The sequence below is a fragment of the Podarcis vaucheri genome (genome assembly GCF_965113315.1).
Source record: "Podarcis vaucheri genome assembly, chromosome: 13".
Classification (NCBI taxonomy): domain Eukaryota; kingdom Metazoa; phylum Chordata; class Lepidosauria; order Squamata; family Lacertidae; genus Podarcis; species Podarcis vaucheri.
The window spans coordinates 6,041,663-6,060,608 of NC_138751.1; the positions used below are offsets into that span (position 1 = coordinate 6,041,663).

At 45.6% G+C, this 18,946-nt stretch overlaps 2 protein-coding genes across 6 annotated transcripts in view; one reads left to right on the top strand and one right to left on the bottom strand.

Annotated features, from left to right (window-relative positions):
• Nucleotides 1–6,573, bottom strand: part of LOC309517912 (chromosome-associated kinesin KIF4-like) — a 36,293-nt gene extending 29,720 nt beyond the window's left edge. Inside the window, exons 1-5 of one of the 4 annotated variants that reach the window (XM_082197516.1) lie at nt 6,183–6,287; nt 6,037–6,063; nt 2,345–2,481; nt 1,282–1,396; nt 465–655 (exon numbers count right to left, since the gene is read on the bottom strand). In XM_082197516.1, the coding sequence (XP_082053642.1) occupies nt 465–655; nt 1,282–1,396; nt 2,345–2,467 (429 nt within the window). In that variant the 5' untranslated portion in view covers nt 2,468–2,481; nt 6,037–6,063; nt 6,183–6,287. Of the gene's footprint in view, nt 1–464; nt 656–1,281; nt 1,397–2,344; nt 2,482–5,946; nt 5,960–6,036; nt 6,158–6,182; nt 6,288–6,474 lie in introns of those variants that run through there. The other 3 variants (XM_082197515.1, XM_082197514.1, XM_082197517.1) reach the window with 3 other exon arrangements.
• Nucleotides 6,574–8,369: 1,796 nt separating this feature from the next.
• PDZD11 (PDZ domain containing 11) lies at nt 8,370–18,680 on the top strand. Of its 2 annotated transcripts, none has more exons than XM_082195886.1 (7): nt 8,370–8,551; nt 11,855–12,021; nt 14,049–14,132; nt 14,883–14,939; nt 16,209–16,307; nt 17,349–17,409; nt 17,890–18,680. In XM_082195886.1, exons 2-7 carry the CDS (start codon nt 11,917–11,919, stop codon nt 17,922–17,924), a joined length of 441 nt encoding a protein of 146 aa, XP_082052012.1. In that variant the 5' UTR covers nt 8,370–8,551; nt 11,855–11,916; the 3' UTR covers nt 17,925–18,680. The 2 variants fall into 2 exon arrangements, with proteins under 2 accessions (XP_082052012.1, XP_082052011.1); XM_082195885.1 differs by having other exon boundaries at nt 8,371–8,587.
• The last annotated feature ends 266 nt before the right edge of the window (nt 18,681–18,946 follow it).

The window sequence follows — 18,946 nt, forward strand, 5'->3', positions numbered from 1 at the left end:
GCCAAACAGAAAAGCTGTTCATGGAACCACTTAAGTAACAAATCTTACGTAACATTGATAATATTTAAATTTTTTTATTAAAAAAAAGCTGTTCACTTCATTGGGCATGACTCAGTCGGCCATCACGCAGAGTAGACCCACTGAAAGCAATGGATTTAACAGTTTAAACTAGTTTGCTTTAGTAATTCGCAGACATCAAGCCTGTTGGTGATTAAAGGATTGTCTTTTGTTGTTTTTTCAATAAAGCTAATGCTTTAGAAAATGCCTGTCCAATCAAATCTTTTTTGACTGGTCAAAAAATGCCCATCCCTGCCCAGAGGCATCTGATCCCAACCTCAACAAAATTCTTAAGTAATTTTGGCCCTGAGGCTTGGATTTCAAGGTGAGGGAGAAGCATATTTTTGGTCCTACACTGCAACTGCTCTTAAAAGTACAAAAATATTGACAGCATAGATGGCTCTTACCTCTAAATAAGAGACTTTCAGGAAGAACTGCCACCCCACCCTCTCTTTCATTTCTTGGAAGAGAAGCTTTATTGCCCGAGGGATGATTCCGACAGTGGGATCGTTCTCTTTGTCGGCTGTGTAGGCACCTCCCATGGAGTAGGTTTTTCCGGATCCCGTCTGTCCATAGGCTAAAACCGTGGCATTATATCCTGTGGAATTAAGAACGCAAAAAGAAGTGAGGGTCATTTCCAGGACGACAACTGCCCCTTAATAGTATTTCGTGTCTTGACAACAGCAAGGACAAGAATCAGACTGGAGCAAGTTGAATATATCTCAGTCCCTAGGCAGCCTAATCAGCCTGCATCAGGGTGGATAAAAATCAATGATTAAAATAAATAAATCAGATTGTTTTATTTAAATTGGATTTTTAAAATAAAATGCTTTTGGAGGGGAAAAAATTCTAAAGAGAGTTTTCTATTTACGTTACATTATAGTCCAAAGGCTATTCATCAGGAAATAAGGATTTGTTTTAAGTTTTTCATGTTTGCTAAAACTCAGTCTGTTTAAAAACAACAAAACGTTTAACCACATCAGTTAAACATGGATACATATGCTATAATGTTATTACTTCAGTTAAATAAATTGTTTAAAGTGTTACAGTGGTGCCCCACAAGATGAATGCCTCGCAAGACGAAAAACTTGCTAGACGAAAGGGTTTTGCGGTTTTTGAGCTGCTTTTTGTGGCCAAAGAACTTAATCATCACCTTTCCTCCAGGTCACCAGGCCACTTCCTACTGAAGATGTTCCCAACATGTTCCACCTCAACAGCTCTCACCTTTGAAGATGCCCATTAAAAGGGGAGAAATACAGGCGTTGAACACCTCCTCTTGCTCAGTGGACGGGTCGAAGACATAGTCATATGTGAATGCTTTGTCATTACCTAGAACCACCTGTGAGGAAGGAAGAGAAGTAGTGAGGGCTATGGTTTCACCTCTCAGCAAAATCAGCTCTTGAGGATTTGAGAACTGGTCCCATTTATAGTGGGGTGAATCTACACCTGTCTCTCCTAGGCTAGTTATAGGAGAGGCGTTCATTAAAGATTTCCCCTGACATACTTCCCATGGACTGAGACAAACGAAACTGGGCAGTTATTAGTCCTTCTCTACATAGCTACCAGGGACGCGGGTGGCGCTGTGGGTTAAACCACAGAGCCTAGGACTTGCCAATCAGAAGGTCGGCAGTTCAAATCCCCGCGACGGGGTGTGTAAAGGAACCTGATGACTGCTCTGCATTCAATTGGTTCCATAATCAGACGTTACTCCACGTTAGCACCAGTAACAGAGAAACTGTTAGGAGTTCAGAGCGACAAAGTACCATGTTACCAATGGAGAGATGTATCATTATAAACGTGCAATTTCATCCTCCTACAATAACCGGAATGGGACGCGGGTGGCGCTGTGGGTTAAACCACAGAGCCTAGGGCTTGCCGATCAGAAGGTCGGCAGTTCGAATCCCCGAGACGGGGTGAGCTCCCGTTGCTCGGTCCCTGCTCCTGCCCACCTAGCAGTTCGAAAGCACCTCAAAGTGCAAGTAGATAAATAGGTACCACTCCGGTGGGAAGGTAAACAGCCTTTCCGTGCGCTGTTCTGGTTCACCAGAAGTGGCTTAGTCATGCTGGCCACATGACCCGGAAGCTGTACGCCGGCTCCCTTGGCCGATAAAGTGAGATGAGCGCCGCAACCCCAGAGTCAGTCACGACTGGACCTAATGGTCAGGGGTCCCTTTACCTTACAATTACCGGAAGTGGGTCAGGGGAAATCTTTAATGATCGACCCTCACATCATTTTAGAGCAGATGAAACACAAACACACACAGAAACTCTACAAATCTTTCCTCACCTGCTGTTCTCCAGGGACAAAAGACAAACACATCTGACAGCCCTCGGAAAGTTCCTTAGGAACAAGGGGGCGGCACCTTAGTGCCACCCGCACAGGGATGACCCGGGCATCTTCCCTTGACATTTTATGTTATCTTCCTAAAAGAAATTAGAAAGTTAAAAAGCATTAGCTCACTGGGAAATACCACCAGTTTTGATTTGCGGCAAACTGCTTCTGAACCTAATGTAATATATTATTTTAACTTAGGCTTTAAAGTCCACTTATATATGAAACTTCTCAAAATGGTTTACAATAAGGGTGAAATCTCTAACACGTACATTTAAACACAATGTGCACACATATAGGCAATAAATAGAAATGCAAAAAGCGGGGGGGGGGGAACACACACACACCAAAATACTCAAAAATATTGAGTAGTACGACCAATACAACCCTGGTTCAAGAAGTCTCCACTCATGCATGAAAAGTTATTGGGGACCTTGGCAGCTGGTTGCCACCTCCCAGCCTGAGCTCCCTCGCAGGGCTGTTATAGAATTATTGAATGGTAGTACAGCAGTACCTCGGTTTAAAAATGATTCGGTTTACAAACTCAGCAAAACTGGAAATAGCATCTTGATTTGGGAACTTTACGTCGGTCCAAGAACGGAATCCGAATGGTGGAAGGGCACCAGCGGCGGGAGGCCTCATTAGAGAAAGCGTGTCTTGGTTTAAGAATGGTTTCAGTTTGAGAATGGACTTCCAGAACCGATTAAGTTTGTAAACCAAGGTACCACTGTAGAATAATAATAATAATTTATTATTTATACCCTGCCCATCTGGCTCGGTTTCCGCAGCCACTCTGGGCAGCTTCCAACAAAATATTAAACTACACTAATTCATCAAATATTAAAAGCTTCCCTAAACAGGGCTGCCTTCAGATGCCTTCTAAAAGTCAGATACAGTGGTGCCTCGCAAGACGAAAAGAATCCGTTCCGTGATTCTCTTCGCCTATTAGAGGATTAGCGCTATTAGCGGCTTTTAGTGGCTTATCAGCTTATCGGATCAGCTGATAAGCGGCTTAGCGGCTTAGAAAAAGGGGGGGAGGAAACAACCCCCGCAGGAACTCACAATACATTTTCGTCTTGCGAAGCAAGCCCATAGGAGATTCGTTTTGCGAAGCACCTCCAAAACGGAAAACTCTTTCGTCTAGCGAGTTTTCCGTCTTGCGAGGCATTCGTCTTGCAGGGCACCACTGTAGTTGTTTAATTCTTTGACATCTGGTGGGAGGGTGTTCCACAGAGCAGGCGCCACCACCGAGAAGGCCCTCTGCCTGGTTCCCTGTAACTTCCCTTCTGGCAGTGAGGGAACCGCCAGAAGGCCCTCGGAGCTGGACCTCAGTGTCGGGGCTGAACAATGGTAGGTTTGGAAGGGACCCCCGAGGGTCATCTAGCTAAGCCTCCTGCAATGCAGGAATCTCAAGTTAAGCATCCGCAGCAGGTGGCCATCCAACCTCTGCTTAAAAGAAGAAGGAGAGTCAGTAGAAGTGCTCAACTCCAACCGCCCCCCCCATACACAATCCAGCCCTGAAGCTCACTTAGAGGACATCAGAGGGGGAGGAGAGCAGGACAGCCCCCAAAGCCTCCCTCGCAGGGTTGTTGTGCCACAGAAGTGCCCAACCCCCACTCGCTTAGTGCGGAGGTGGGGGGCGAGGAGGAGAAGCGGGGAGGGGTCTTTTCTCTCTTTGGCAATTAGCCGAGTAAGATTGTCTTCCATAAACACGGTTTTAACAATGAATCCGTAAGTGACCATGGAGGCCAATTCTGGATCCACACGTCCTTCCACAGTGGGGACATTGGTTTCCAGATGGGAGTCGATCATGGTGAGAGTTTGCCACACATGCCTTCCTCTTGGTACATTTCTCCCTTGCGTCCTGAGTTCGAGTGTCTTCAAAGCCCAGGACACCTTTGGTAAAGGCTGTTCTCCCATTGGAGTGCTCACAGTCAAGTGTTTCTCAAATGCCGGTGTTTATACTACAGTGGTACCTCTGGTTGTATACTTAATTCGTTCCGGAGGTCCGTTCTTAACCTGAAACTGTTCTTAACCTGAAGCACCACTTTAGCTAATGGGGCCTCCAGCCGCTGCCACCGTGCAATTTCTGCTCTCATCCTGAAGCAAAGTTCTTAACCTGAAGCACTCTTTCTGGGTAAGCAGAGTCTGTAACCTGAAGCGTATGTAACCCAAGGTACCACTATACAGGCCTCCGGTCCTGTATACCTGAAGGAGTATCTCCACCCCCATCTTTCAGCCCGGACACTGAGATCCAGCGCCGAGGGCCTTCTGGCGGTTCCCTCATTGCGAGAAGTAAGATTACAGGGAACCAGGCAGAGGGCCTTCTCGGTAGTGGCGCCTGCCTTGTGGAACGCCCTCCCAGCAGATGTCAAAGAGAACAACAACTACCGTATTTTTCGCTCTATAACACGCAGATTTTTTCTCCTAAAAAGGAAGGGGAAATGTCTGTGCGTGTTATGGAGCGAATGTGTGGTCTCTGGAGCCGAAAAATAAGGCAAAAATCAAACCGCGCTTCAGGGAGAAGGGAGCTCCGTGAGACAGGAAGCTGCTGCTTTCCTGCATTCTGCCTCAGGGTCTTACTGCCCGCCCTCTCTGTTTCGTTGCTGTGTTTGCTCAAACGGAACAAAGAGCAGGGGAAGCCCCTCCCCTCCAGGCAAGTAGAGGGGAAAGCAGAGCGTCCGTCCTTCTATCCTGTCCCTGCTCCGGAGGGAAGAATGTTTGTGAAGGGAAGAGAGATTACAGGTTCGGCTTAAAATTCTGATTTGACTTCCTGCTTTTTGTTTTTGGAGACACACAGCATTCAAATATGCTTTCTTCCATTTAAAGAGGGAGAGAGAGAGAGAGAGAGCACACGCTGGCTGGCTTGTGTGGGTGGGTGGGTGGGTGGGGGAACTTTTGCCTTCCTTTCCTCACGTTATAGCCCTCGCCTGCATTCTTAGCCTTCTGTGTTTTTCCTTCCCTCCCCACTTAAAATGTGGTTACAAAGCATGGATCCACATGGATCCTCAGGATCTTTGCATTGGGTCACCCCAAATTCACCATGAGAGCACATAGCATGTCCATGGCTACAGCCTGTCCCCCCCAAAAAAAATCACGCACCCACTGTTGCCTGGGGCTGCAATGGTGCAAAAACGTGGTTTAAAAGTATGGGTACACATGGATCCTCAGGATCTTTGCATTGGGTCAGCCAAAATTCACCATCAGATCACATGTCTGTGGCCACAGCATGAAGCACAAAAATGATACGTCCACTGTTTCATTCAGAATATTTTTTCCCTTGTTTTCCTCCTCTAAAAACGATGTGCGTGTTATGGTCAGGTGCGTGTTATAGAGCGAAAAATACGGTATTTTACTTTTAAAAGACAACTGAAGGCAGCCCTCTTTAGGGAAGTTTTTAATGTCTGATGCTGTATTGTTTTTAATATTCAGTTGGAGGCCGCCCAGAGTGGCTGAGGAAACCCAGCCAGATGGGCGGGGTATAAATAATAAATTATTATTAATTATTATTATTATTATTATTACTATTATTATTATTATATTTTTTTTAGATTTACCTTGAGACAGTCTGCCAGATGGGCGGGGTATAAATAAATTATTATTATTATTATTATTATTAATTATTATTATTATTTTTTTAGATTTACCTTGAGACAGTCTTTCAACCTCTTGGCCTGAGCCTCCCTCGCAGGGTTGTTGTGACAGCAGACGTGCCCAACCCCCTTGCACCTTGCGAAGATGGGGGTGGGGTGGGGAGGAGAAGCGGGGGGGGGCTCGGCCACCCCCCCTCGGCCTGAGCCTCCCTCACAGGGTAGTTGTTGCGAGGATGCGAACAGGGCCGGCGGAGTGGGGGGGAGGGAGGGAAGAGGAAGGAGAACGTCGCTCCAGGGGAAGAATAACTATAAAGAGGCGTCCCACGCGAACCGCCACCCCCCCAAGGTGAAATTTAAAAGCAACCGTCACCCGAAGACGCGCTTTGGGGAAGGAAAAGGCGGGGAAAGGGGACCGAAAGGGTTAAAAGCGGGGCGGGGGGCTTTGCATTGTCCTGGGACCTACCCGCCCCCCCCCCCGCAAGCGACCGTTACCCTCTTCTCCTCTCTCTCCCGCGCGCGGCCTTCTCCTTCCCCGTCCACGGCCTCGTCTCGCGGAGACACCGCCTCCGCCGCTCCTTTCCCTCACTTTACAACGTTCAAATCCGCCGCGCCAATCCGGGCACCTCAAGGGAGGGGAGGGGAGGGGGGGAAATAATGCAGACGGACGCGCCGAGGCAGCGTGCGCGGTGACGTCAGCACCACCACCGTCGGCGCCATAGACGTATGCCAGAGTGAAGAGGTGTACGTGTTGCGAAGAGTTTTCGGGTTCTCTTAGATCTCAGGTGTCGGGGGTCTGTTCGCGAATGGTAGAACTGAATGGGTTTGATGTTTATGGAAGACAATAATACTCGGCTACAAGTGATCGCCGAAGAAAAGAAGATTTTAACAGTTGAAAAATATCTTTGCTACTTCCTCACGCCTCCCTTTTTTGTATCCCTTTTTTAAAGTTGGTTCAGCAGATTCATAATCAATTTAGTTTATCTATTATCAATCCCATCTTACATTTTGCCTTGTTGCTAGAAACCCCTTGAATTCATTTCAGCGTCATCAACAAAAATAAGTTAACTAAAGAGGAGTTAAAAAAGAGGGAGTTTTTTTCTTCTTTTTTATGTGTTTTTCATTTTTCTCCTTTTTTGTGTTTAATGTTTGTATTTTTGTATTTTGGCTTTGTATTTTTCTGTTTTTGTACTTTTTTCTTCTGTTTTTGTATTCTTTTTGAACTTCTTTATTGAGAAAAGTTAATAAAAAATTAATAAAAAAGAAAGAAAAATATCTTTGCTACTGTAATGCTTGTACCCGGTCAGGCAATAAAATCTCTTGGCCGAGACTTCACAGAGTTTGTGAGTCATCTTGAAAACAGCTTCTGTTATTGTCCACTTCTTTCGAGAGAGAAAGGAAGAAAACTAAATCATTTGAATGCAGTTGACCGAGGTCTCATCACCCAAGTATCTGCGCAGCTCGAAAGCACGATCACAGTTTAGTTTGTTTTCTGAAACCCAAGTATAGATTCATTTTTGGTTTAATGGAGCAACGTGGCCATAGATCTGTGATCCTGTGAAGCGGGTGAGACTGCGAAAGACAAATCCCGCCTACTGCTAAACTTCAAGTGAAAACGGAAAGCCGCCATTGGCCCTGACTCTGAGGAATGACAACCCCCCCACACGTCATCGTTGCAGGGGCTGATGGGAATTGTAGTTCTTCCAAGCTCCGGGATCAAAATGGCGTCTCTTTCGTGAGGCAAGAGCTGGGAAATCAGGACTATGTATTGTCAGCCCTTCTTTCCTTAAAAGATGCGTGTGAGAGAACTCTCTCATTCGTTTATGGGTTAACACTGCCCTTCCTTGTTAACCCTCCAGGATGGTTTACATCAATTTTTTAAATTTATTTTTTAAATGGCGCCAGCCTGAGGGAACGAAGCAGAGTAGGCCTCTCTCCTCCTTTACCTCACAGAAGTGACCGTTGGATCACGTGACTGCGCGCCTAGCAACCGTTGCCATGGTAACCACTGGAGCAGTTTCACGCCCAAACCCTTTCTGTGGGGGGGCGAGAAGTTGGCTGCCATTAAGAGAAGGCTTGAAAAACAAATACCGTTTCCTCACATTTTTAAACACCCCACCCCCCAATTTGAAATGTGTAAGCCCTGGCCTTCCAGCACATTCAGCTTCGCAGCCATTAAAATGTTGGGTTTTAAAACAGGCCCAACTCCTCCCATAATTCCCTCAGAGGCTGGAGTGCCTTATTTTCCCCCGCCTCCTGAGAAACCCAACCAACCGTCAGGCTTCCTTCGCTAACTGACAGTGAGCCTAGCTAGTAGGAGTAGAGTAGTGATACCCTTCTGTTTTGATTGGGTAGCTGGCAGGGGAGGAGCCTCCTTTGATTGGAGGAGGAGGAGGCTGGCGTTTGTCCCTTGGAGCTCAGCTGATCAGCAGCAGGAGGAAGGCCGGTTCTTCCAGGGAGCGGATTGGACGCCTCTGTGCCCCTTTACTCTGGAGTAGGCCCCGCTGAGCTCTGTGGGAGTGGATCCAAAGGAAGCTCCTGATTTCGCAGCCCTCTGGGTGTCTACTCGGAAGTAAGTCCCATGGATTTCCCTGGGGGTTACTCCCAGGTAAGTGGGCATGGGGTGGGGAGAATCCTCTGGGAGCAGGCCCTATGGAAACTTCGTTGGGCTCACCTCTTGAGTAGACCTCCCTAGCTTTGCACTGTAAGGCCCCATCCGCACCATGCATTGAAAGCGCTGTGATGATAATACAGTGGTGCCTCGGGTTACATATGCTTCAGGTTACATACGCTTCAGATTATAGACTCCGCTAACCCAGAAATATTACCTCAGGTTAAGAACTTTGCTTCAGGATGAGAACAGAAATCATCCTCCAATCCCCTCACAGAGGTACAGTTCCCAGGGTGGTTTAACAGTCGATCTCTCTTGCCAGGGCTGCTCTGACAAGGGACTGGGGGGGGGGGGTCAGGTCTCCTTGGCACACTTGGCAATCTACAGTTCCCAGGATTCTTTAGGAGAAGCCATGAATGTTTACAGTGGTACCCTGGGTTACATACGCTTCAGGTTACAGACTCCGCTAACCCAGAAATATTACCTTGGGTTAAGAACTTTGCTTCAGGATGAGAACAGAAATCATGCTCCGGTGGCGCGACAGCAGCAGGAGGCCCCATTAGCTAAAGTGGTGCTTCAGGTTAAGCACGGACCTCCGGAACGAATTAAGTACTTAACCCGAGATACCACTGTAATTTATAATAATAATTTATTATTTTTACCACGCCCATCTGGCTGGGTTTTCCCATCCACTCTGGGCGGCTTCCAACAAAGTTTAAAAATACATTAAAATGTCACACATTAAAACATTCCCTAAACAGGGTTTGAACAGCCATTGCAGTCCCACAAAGGATTCTGGGAGCTGTAGTTTGTTAAGGTTGCTGAGAGTCCTTAGGAAACCCCCCCTCCCTTCCAATCCCTCCCTTTCCCCTCACAGAGGTACAGTTCCCAGGGTGGTTTAACAGTCGATCTCTCTTGCCAGGGCTGCTCTGAAAAGGGACTGGGGGGGGGGTCAGGTCTCCTTGGCACACTTGGCAAACTACAGTTCCCAGGATTCTTTACGAGAAGCCACAAATGTTTACACTGGTACCTCAGGTTACACACGCTTCAGGTTACAGACTCCGCTAACCCAGAAATATTACCTTGGGTTAAGAACCTTGCTTCAGGATGAGAACAGAAATTGTTCTCTGGCAGCGTGGTGGCAGCGGGAGGCCCCGTTAGCTAAAGTGGTGCTTCAGGTTAAGAACAGACCTCCAGAACAAATTAAGTTCTTAACCCGAGGTACCACTGTATAAAGTTGTGTGATGATGTGTTAAATGTATGGTTCAAATGCTGGGCCTTAGCGTCAAGAGCAGGCATAGGCAAACTCCGGCCCTCCAGATGTTTGGGACTACAATTCCCATCATCCCTGACCACTGGGCCTGCTAGCTAGGGATGATGGGATTTGTAGTCCGAAATATCTGGATGGCCGGAGTTTGCCTATGCCTGATCAAGTGGTAGTTTTGAGAGTGCCTTTGCTGTTATTGGCTAAGGGATAGCACACCTTAGGGCGTTTCCTTCCCCCTCCTCCTCTTCAATTCCAGGGAGAAAGTACGGATCTTTCTTTGGAATGGATGAACACTTTCCGCCATCTAAACTTGCCATTCACACTCAGGGTGCTGAAGCTTCAAAACTCCTGTTCGAATCCGCCGCTATGCCATCATGCCAAGGAAGAGGTCCCTTTCCTGAGTCCTCCCTCCGAGCTTCAAATAACTCACACGTAGGCACCTAATGGGTGTCAGGCTTTATTGGCATATTCTCTGGCACCAGGTAAAGACATCAAACGGCAGTCTGATCTACGGCATGTTCTCTCCTCCCCTCGGCAGGTGAACTCGAAGATTTATACCCTGATTCCCCGAAAATAAGACAGTGTCTTATATTAATTTTTGCTCCCAAAGATGCGCTAGGTCTTATTTTGGGGGAATGTCTTACTTTCAGGGAAAGACGGTACAGTGGTACCTCAGGTTAAGTACTTAATTCGTTCTGGAGGTCTGTTCTTAACCTGAAACTGTTCTTAACCTGAAGCACCACTTTAGCTAATGGGGCCTCTCACTGCTGCCGTGCCGCCGGAGCACGATTTCTGTTCTCATCCTGAAGCAAAGTTCTTAACCCGAGGTACTATTTCTGGGTTAGTGGAGTCTGTAACCTGAAGCGTATGTAACCCGAGGTACCACTGTACTTGTTAACCACCTGCCTGAGGGGCCCCACCCATCAATACTTGCTCACAGAATCACTACTTCATGACAGTAGTTAAGGAGTGAGGAATGAAGGCTAGTATAGGCTATATGAGGCTTTGGCATATGCATTCATTGTACTGTGTACATGTACAAATGGGAGCAGATATATATTTTATTTATTTTTGTTTGGCATTCTTTATCTTCCGCTTAATCCAAGATCTGTATATGCATAAAATAAAGCTAAAAAAACAAGTAGACGTAAAACGTATTCGCCATTTATATGTCTGTTTTCAAATAGCGTGAAAATATCTCCCCCCTCCAGCTCTCTTCCTCCTAGGGGTGGAGGAATGAAATGAAAACCTGTTTCATTTAAACAGCAAAACATTATTAAACCCAGCCCTGGACAAATGAACGTCATTATCCTGTGTGACAATTTAAACTCCAAAGGATGTTCTAAAAAGAGATGTGTTCAAAGCTAGTTTAAAAGAGACCAGATTTTAATAGTGTTCTGACAGATATAGGATTCAACAAGCATAGCTATTGCCACTGTCACATCTCTGAACTGGGAGAAAACTGTACTTGATTTTTAAAAGCACTCATGCAAAAGTTTAAAGCACGGAAGCTTTTTGGAGAGGAGGAAGAGACGACGACTTTAGAACAAAATTACAGTTAACAGAAAAGACTCTTATTTATACCACAGCTGGTGGGAAATAGATGACATCAAATCTCTTGTGCAATCACTAGCTTTTTGGGTGTGTGTGCGTGTGGGTGTTTTCCATTAATTTCTCCCTGCCTTGAAGCATACCGTATTTTTTGCTCTATAAGACTCACTTTATCGCTCCTAAAAAGTAAGGGGAAATGTGTCTCCATCTTATGGAGCGAATGCAGGCTGCACAGCTATCCCAGAAGCCAGAACAGCAAGAGGGATCACTGCTTTCACTGCGCAGCGATCCCTCTTGCTGTTCTGGCTTCTGAGATTCAGAATATTTTTTTCCCTTGTTTTCTTCCTCCAAAAACCAGGTGCGTCTTGTGGTCTGTTGAGGAAAAAATACGGTATTTGGCTTTAAGAAGGAAAGTTGACAGACCGCGTATACTGTTTTCTCCCCAGAATTGACATCCCATCTTCGGAAAGATCGCCTGGGGCTTTCGCAGCTCTGTACTGACTCCAAAATGGATATCGGAGGTGGTGGCTGTGGCCGAATCCCATACGATGACTATCCCGTGGTGTTTCTGCCTCCCTATGAGAGTCCTCCCACCTGGATCCCTCCTCATGAGGTGTGTATCTAAAAGATCCCTGGGTCATTAAGAAAGCCTGGCCGCTGGTTTTTTTTTTATAGAAGTTTTTATTGGATTTTACAAAATATAGAAAAAAAATGCAAAAACAGGAGCAAGAAAAAAAATTAGAAACACTAATACATACTACAAAATTCAACAACACACACATTAAGCACAAAAGATACAAAATACATACGTTAAAAACTAATAACAAGAAAAAAAGCACATATAAGAAAAAACACAAAAATTTCTTCTTTCTTAATTTTAGATCTTGAATTCACATATTCTCCTGACTTCCTCGCGTCCCCCGTTCTTGTATCCCTTTTCAAAATTAGTTCAGCAAATTCATAGCCCATTAATTTACCTATTGTTGGTTTAATCTTAAATTTTATCTTGTTGCTAGAACCCCCACAATTCATTTCAATGTCATCAACATTCAGAAATATTACAATGTTTCTGCAAATAGATTTTAAATTTCCCCCAATCTTCTTCCACTTGCTCTTCTCCCTGGTCCCGGATTCTGCCAGTCATCTCCGCCATCTCCATGTAGTCTATTAGTTGCATCTGCCAGTCTTCCACGGTGGGTAGATCTTCTGTCTTCCAATGTTTTGCTATAAGAATTCTTGCTGCTGCTGTAGCGTACAAGAAAAGCCTGGCCGCTGTTGTCCATGCGCTGGTAACCCCCAGGATAGACTACTGCAGTGCACTTCTTGTGGGACCTGCTTCGGGCATTGTCCTGGAAGCTAGTGCAAACTCCAGCAGCTTAACAGCTCACCCGATCAGACTATCTCCATCATGTTACACTGCTTTTGAATTAATTCCCCTAGGTGCCAATTAGCTACCAGGATATTTTAAAGATGTTGGAACTGGTGTACAAAGCGCTATACATCTTGGGACGAGAATACAGTGGTACCTCGGGTTACATACGCTTCAGGTTATATACGCTTCAGGTTACAGACTCTGCTAACCCAGAAATAGTACCTCGGGTTAAGAACTTTGCTTCAGGATGAGAACAGAAATCGTGCTCTGCCGGCGCAGCGGCAGCAGGAGGCCCCATTAGCTAAAGTGGTGCTTCAGGTTAAGAACAGTTTCAGGTTAAGAACAGATCTCTGGAATGAATTAAGTACTTAACCCGAGGTACCACTGAAGTTTAAAATATCATTTCACCCCGTATACCCCCAAACTGATCACTGCTCTCTGCAGCAGAGGGACTCTTGCAGATAATCTCATCAGGAAACCTGGAGAAACCAAACCAGATTGGTGGGGATATAACAACAACAAATAATTATTACTACCACCTTCCTCTTTCAACAAGATGGCTCAATGAAGATTCCCCCCCCCCCCACCGACTGTATCTACTGGATTCCAAAGCATTTTTATATATGAAATCATTTATTTATGTTTTTTATTGTTGCTGTTCATACAGTGGTGCCCTGCAAGACTTGCAAGATGGAAAACTCGCTAGACGAAAGAGTTTTCCGTTTTGGAGGAGCTTCGCAAAATGAATTTCCTATGGGCTTGCTTCACAAGACGACAATGTCTTGCGAGTTCCTGCTGTTTTTTCCCCTCCCCCCCTTTTTCTAAGCCGCTAAGCCGCTTATCAGCTGATCCGATCAGCAGATAAGCCGCTAAAAGCTGCTAATAGCGCTAATCCGCTAATCCTTCAATGGGCTTGCTTCGCAAGACGAAAAAACCGCTAGACGAAGAGAATCACAGAACGGATTCTTTTCGTCTTGTGAGGCACCACTGTATTGTTAAATCACTTTTGTATATTATATAATCCATACTGGTAGAAGCTGATTAGAGTTGGGCGTTGGCTAACCCTCTTCTACAGCGCTGATGTCTGGTTGTAAGGTTTTAAAAGAAATCCAAGTTGCTTAAAACGTTCTTCTTCAGCCATTCTTCTTACTCTTCTTGGAGCAGAACTAGGCAATGGTATGCTATGATGAACCCCAAGAAGTTTCTGATTTCCACAATGAAATTCACCTTGCCATTTTTTTATTTTGTATCTTGCTTTCCCCCCCTAGAGAATTTACCATTCGGATTATAACAATGAGCTGACCCAATTCCTGCCTCGTACCATTGTGTTGAAAAAACCTCCAGGGGCACAGGTGAGTCTTGGCCCACTCTCAGGGGACTTGCAGGAAATGGGGATTACAAGGGTGTGAGAGGTTTTCTCAGCTGGGATTGTAGGCTTGTCAACTGAGGCCCTCCACACCAGGCGTGGAAAACATGAGGTCCTGTGGACGTTTTTTGGACTCCATCTCCCATCAGGCCCAGTCAGCATGGGCAATGGTCAGGAATGATGGGAGTTGTAGTCTGAAACATTTGGAGGATACTAGGTTCCTCACCCATGCGCTACTGAAAAATTAGCTATCCTTGGAGGGGATTCTCTGCATTTGTAACCTGCCTTGTGCTTTACAAATTTTATTTTATCTATCTGGCCATTGATAGTAGTTCCTCTCTTTCATGGGGTCATTGTGGGTTGCAGTAAAAATGCAATGATGACGTAGACCTCTGTCACCCAAAGGTCTGCAGCAGAAATAACAGTCTGGAAGAAGACAGTACAGTGGTACCTCGGGTTAAGTACTTAATTCGTTCCGGAGGTCTGTTCTTAACCTGAAACTGTTCTTAACCTGAAGCACCACTTTAGCTAATGGGGCCTCCTGCTGCCGCCGCACGATTTCTGTTCTCATCCTGAAGCAAAGTTCTTAACCTGAAGCACTATTTCTGGGTTAGCCGAGTGTGTAACCTGAAGCGTATGTAACCTGAAGCGTATGTAACCCAAGGTACCACTGTATTCAGGAACAATCTATATGTTGAACTGCCAAATCTCCAACTCAATTCTGTTTCCTTTCTAGCTGGGCTTTAATATTCGAGGAGGAAAAGCATCGCAACTGGGGATCTTCATCTCTAAGGTGCGTTGATCTTTAGTCCCGACCTCATGGCTGCCTAGTTCTGTTACTTCATTGATGTTGAAATTATTTGTGTTTATTGGTCATTTTTTTTAAAAAAAGCATTTTTACTATGATCTTCAGCCGAGAAGGCTCCCACATCAATTTATGTAAGATCACAAAACAAGGTAGTCCCTGCCCACAGATTTGCAATATAAAAGGCATGACACAAAAGGGAAAGGGGTTGAAGAGGGCAGAGGAAAACATAAAACTCATTCACCAGTTCTTATTATATGTTGCACTTGTCAAATGACCTGCAGTTTCATCCTATGAGTATCTTTGTTTAAGTTAGCATATAAAATTACAGAAAAACACCCCTTCTAATCTGATATGTTAATTTCAATAAAGCATAAAATATGTCTGTTCATTTGCCAAATTACTTGATGAGATTCACTTTCTCTATGAAGAATATCCATCCATTATTATGCATGTTTCCTTGGAAGCTTATGCCACATACTTCAGTCATGCTTATTACCAAACAAACAGGCCAAGGATTGCAACTTTAAATGCTTATTTTTGGTAAATGACTTAGAAGTTTCGTACGTTAAAAAATAAAGAAATCTAAAATAACCCCACCTTATCACATGACTTAGATAAAAGAGGAATGGTTGGATTTAAAAACAGAACCATTTATTTCAGTCTAGCTGCTATGAGCATGATTTGCAGGTTTTCAAAATAAAAATGAAGGGAGGAATCCTGCCTGCCCCTCCCAGCAGCCTCAGGGTTCATTTTTGTCCCTTTGTCCTAAACCTTTTCCTTCTGCTGTTTCATGACAACTGGCAAGGAGACCAGCAGCTGAGTCCTTTCTGTGTTGTAAGCAAGTTCTGCTCATTTCAACGGAGCTTAGCCTTGAGTTTCTATCCATCGGATTCATAGACTCATAGAGGTGGAAGGGACCCTGAGGGCCATGTAGTCTGGCCCCCTGCAATACATGAATCTCAACATGCAGTTCCTCATCCAGTTTGAAACCACACCAGACCCTGCTGAGCTTCACAAATATGCCAGCAGTTTTATCGCCGCACCATTTGGGGACTGAAAGGTTTGGAAGTGGCTTCACAAATATGCCAGCAGTTTTATCGCCGCACCATTTGGGGACTGAAAGGTTTGGAAGTGGCAGAGCGCAGGGCAGTTGGGTTGTGTGACAGGATGGGGCCAGCTTCCCCAAGATGCCAAGGGCGCATTTGCAGCTCCTGGCCTCTGTCTGAACGGCAGTCTTGCCTCTCCTGATCCCAGGTGATCCCAGATTCAGATGCCCATCGAGCCGGATTGCAGGAAGGAGACCAAGTGCTGGCAGTTAATGACGTCGACTTCCAGGATATCGAGCACAGCAAGGTGAGAGGGGAGAAATGATGAACCAGAGGCCTGCATGGAGCAGCCACAGGATGTGGTCTGAAGGCTCATGGTATATCAGCCTTGCTGAAGCGAAGCTGGTTTAGGGAGGTGCCTGGAAGGGAGACGGCCTTGAAATCCTTTATGTGGGATGCCTTCTACACTGGGAAGGAAGGGCAGATCCTGAATAGGGTAACTGTGCCCCTGAAGGACCAGGTGCGCAGCCTGGGAGTCATTTTGGACTCACAGCTGTCCATGGAGGTGTAGGTAAATTCTGTGTCCAGGGCAACTGTCTACCAGCTCCACCTGGTACGCAGGCTAAGACCCTACCTGCCCGCGGACTGTCTTGCCAGAGTGGTGCATGCTCTGGTTATCTCCCGCGTGGACTACTGCCATGCACTCTACATGGGGCTAAATTTGAAGGTGCTCGGAAACTGCAATTAATCTCCAGAATGTGGTAGCTAGACTGGTGACTGGGAGTGGCCGTCGAGACCATAGAACACCGGTCCTGAAAGATCTTCATTGACTCCCAGTACGTTTCCGAACACAATTCAAAGTGTTGGTGCTGACCTTTAAAGCCCTAAACAGCCTCGGTCCAGTATACCTGAAGGCCTGAAGGAGCATCTCCACCCCCATCATCCAGCCCGGACACTGAGGTCCAGTGCTGAGGGCTTTCTTCGCTGCAAGAAGTGAGGTTACAGGGAATCAGGCAGAGGGCCTTCTCAGTAGTGGCGCCTGCCCTGTGGAACACCCTCCCACCAGATGTCAAGGCAATAAACAACTATTTTACTTTTAAAAAACAAATGAAGGTGGCCCTGTTCAGGGAAGTTTTTTATGTCTGATGCTGTATTGTTTTTAGTATTCAGTTGGAAGCCGCCCAGAGTGGCTGGGGAAACCCAGCCAGATGGGTAGGGTATAAATAATAAATTATTATTATTATTATTATTAATAATAATAATAATAATAATAAATCAATGATTCAACCCAGTGTGATGCCCTTCTTTGTTTAGATGTTCATCTGTTGTTTTTCCCCTGCCCCTACAGGCTGTGGAGATCTTGAAAACTGCTCGGGAGATCATTATGAGAGTCCGATTCTTCCCATATAGTAAGTGCTGTTGCCGCCGGCACTGCTACTGCTCTTTGCAAAATCTTTGACCTGTTTGAAAGAGACTGTTTGTCAGGTGAACTGGGACCCACTATATCCATGAAAGAGGAGAGGAAAAATAATGTTCTCCTCCATTATACAAATCCAAAATATGAAACACACACACACATATGTACTTTAAAATAGTGTAGAGTTTTGTAACATCATTATAGATGGCTTAAAAGGGGTATTTATTAGACAAATTCCTGGAGGAGAGGTCTGTCAGTGGCAGTGATGGCTAAATGAAACCTCCAGCTTCAGGGCTAGTCTACCTTTTGAACACCAGTTCCTGGGGGGCAACGGTGAGAGGAGAGCTGTTGCCTTCATGCCAACATTGTGGGCATGAGAAACAGGATCAGAACTTGAAGGGCTAATGTCATGATCTAGGAATGAAGTCTTTATGTTCTACCACACATTCTTTCTCTCCCGTTTCCCTTCCAGACTACCAGAGGCAGAAGGAGCGAACGGTTCACTAGCAATCCCTTCCCAGCTGGCAGCCTTCTCTTTGCAGAGAGTTCACCACCCTCCAGCCAGATTCTTCTTTTCGTGTTTACTCCCACTCCAAAGCCTTTTCCTTCGGCAAATGCCTGCTTTGGGGTGTTGAGGGGGCGTCATTTGTGGCACAGAAACCTCCCCTTTTTGGCTGGATTCCATAGATCCAATACCTCCTGAGAAGGATGTCTTTAAAGTTTTCTTCTGCTTTGTGCTGTGAAGCAAGAAGCAGTAGGAGCCGGATGCAGGGCTTCAGCCGGTTTCCTGGTCCCAGGAAAAATGGATGTCGGTTTGCAGATAAAGCTGTTACCTGGTTTCATTCATCCCCAGGCCCAGAAGGACATTCTGTTCCAATAATTTGTTACCTTCATAGCTCTCTGAAAAAGGAGGAACAGAAAGCATCGGGTTCCAGAGGAGCAAACTGAATGCTTCTCAGCTGGCCTCCTTTTTGAATAAGAGACAGGGCTGCGGTGGTGATTTGGGGCGTAATCCACTGTAAATATCTGCACGAAAGCATGCTGAAATGAAGGGGATTTATTTCGTCATTGTACTAAAGCTGGTGCAAGGGCTGGGGCTTTGATATATGTCTGCCTCTTCTATATGAAGGCTCAGGGGCTTAAGAACCTATGTTGGTTTGCATGCCATGGGATATGGCTTTAGTAGGATCATTAATAGTTCTCATTAAATGCTGGAAGGAGTTTGCTTTGTATACAAAGCAAGCTCCTGGTTTTCATGCACAAGTAGTGGATTCTTCTTTTCTGGAAACAGTAATACCAGGGGGATCTTGCATGTGATGGTGGGGTATCTGCAAAGCATAGATGCCTTCCCTTTCCCCAAATCTCTCTTGTTACCTGTGTTTCATCAGTTCTGCTTTTTATTTAGAATACCCTTAATGAACACTCAGACCGTCCTAGGCCACATTTAAAGCACTATAATATAGTGGTACCTCAGGCTAAGTACTTAATTCGTTCCGAAGGTCCGTACTTAACCTGAAACTGTTCTTAAC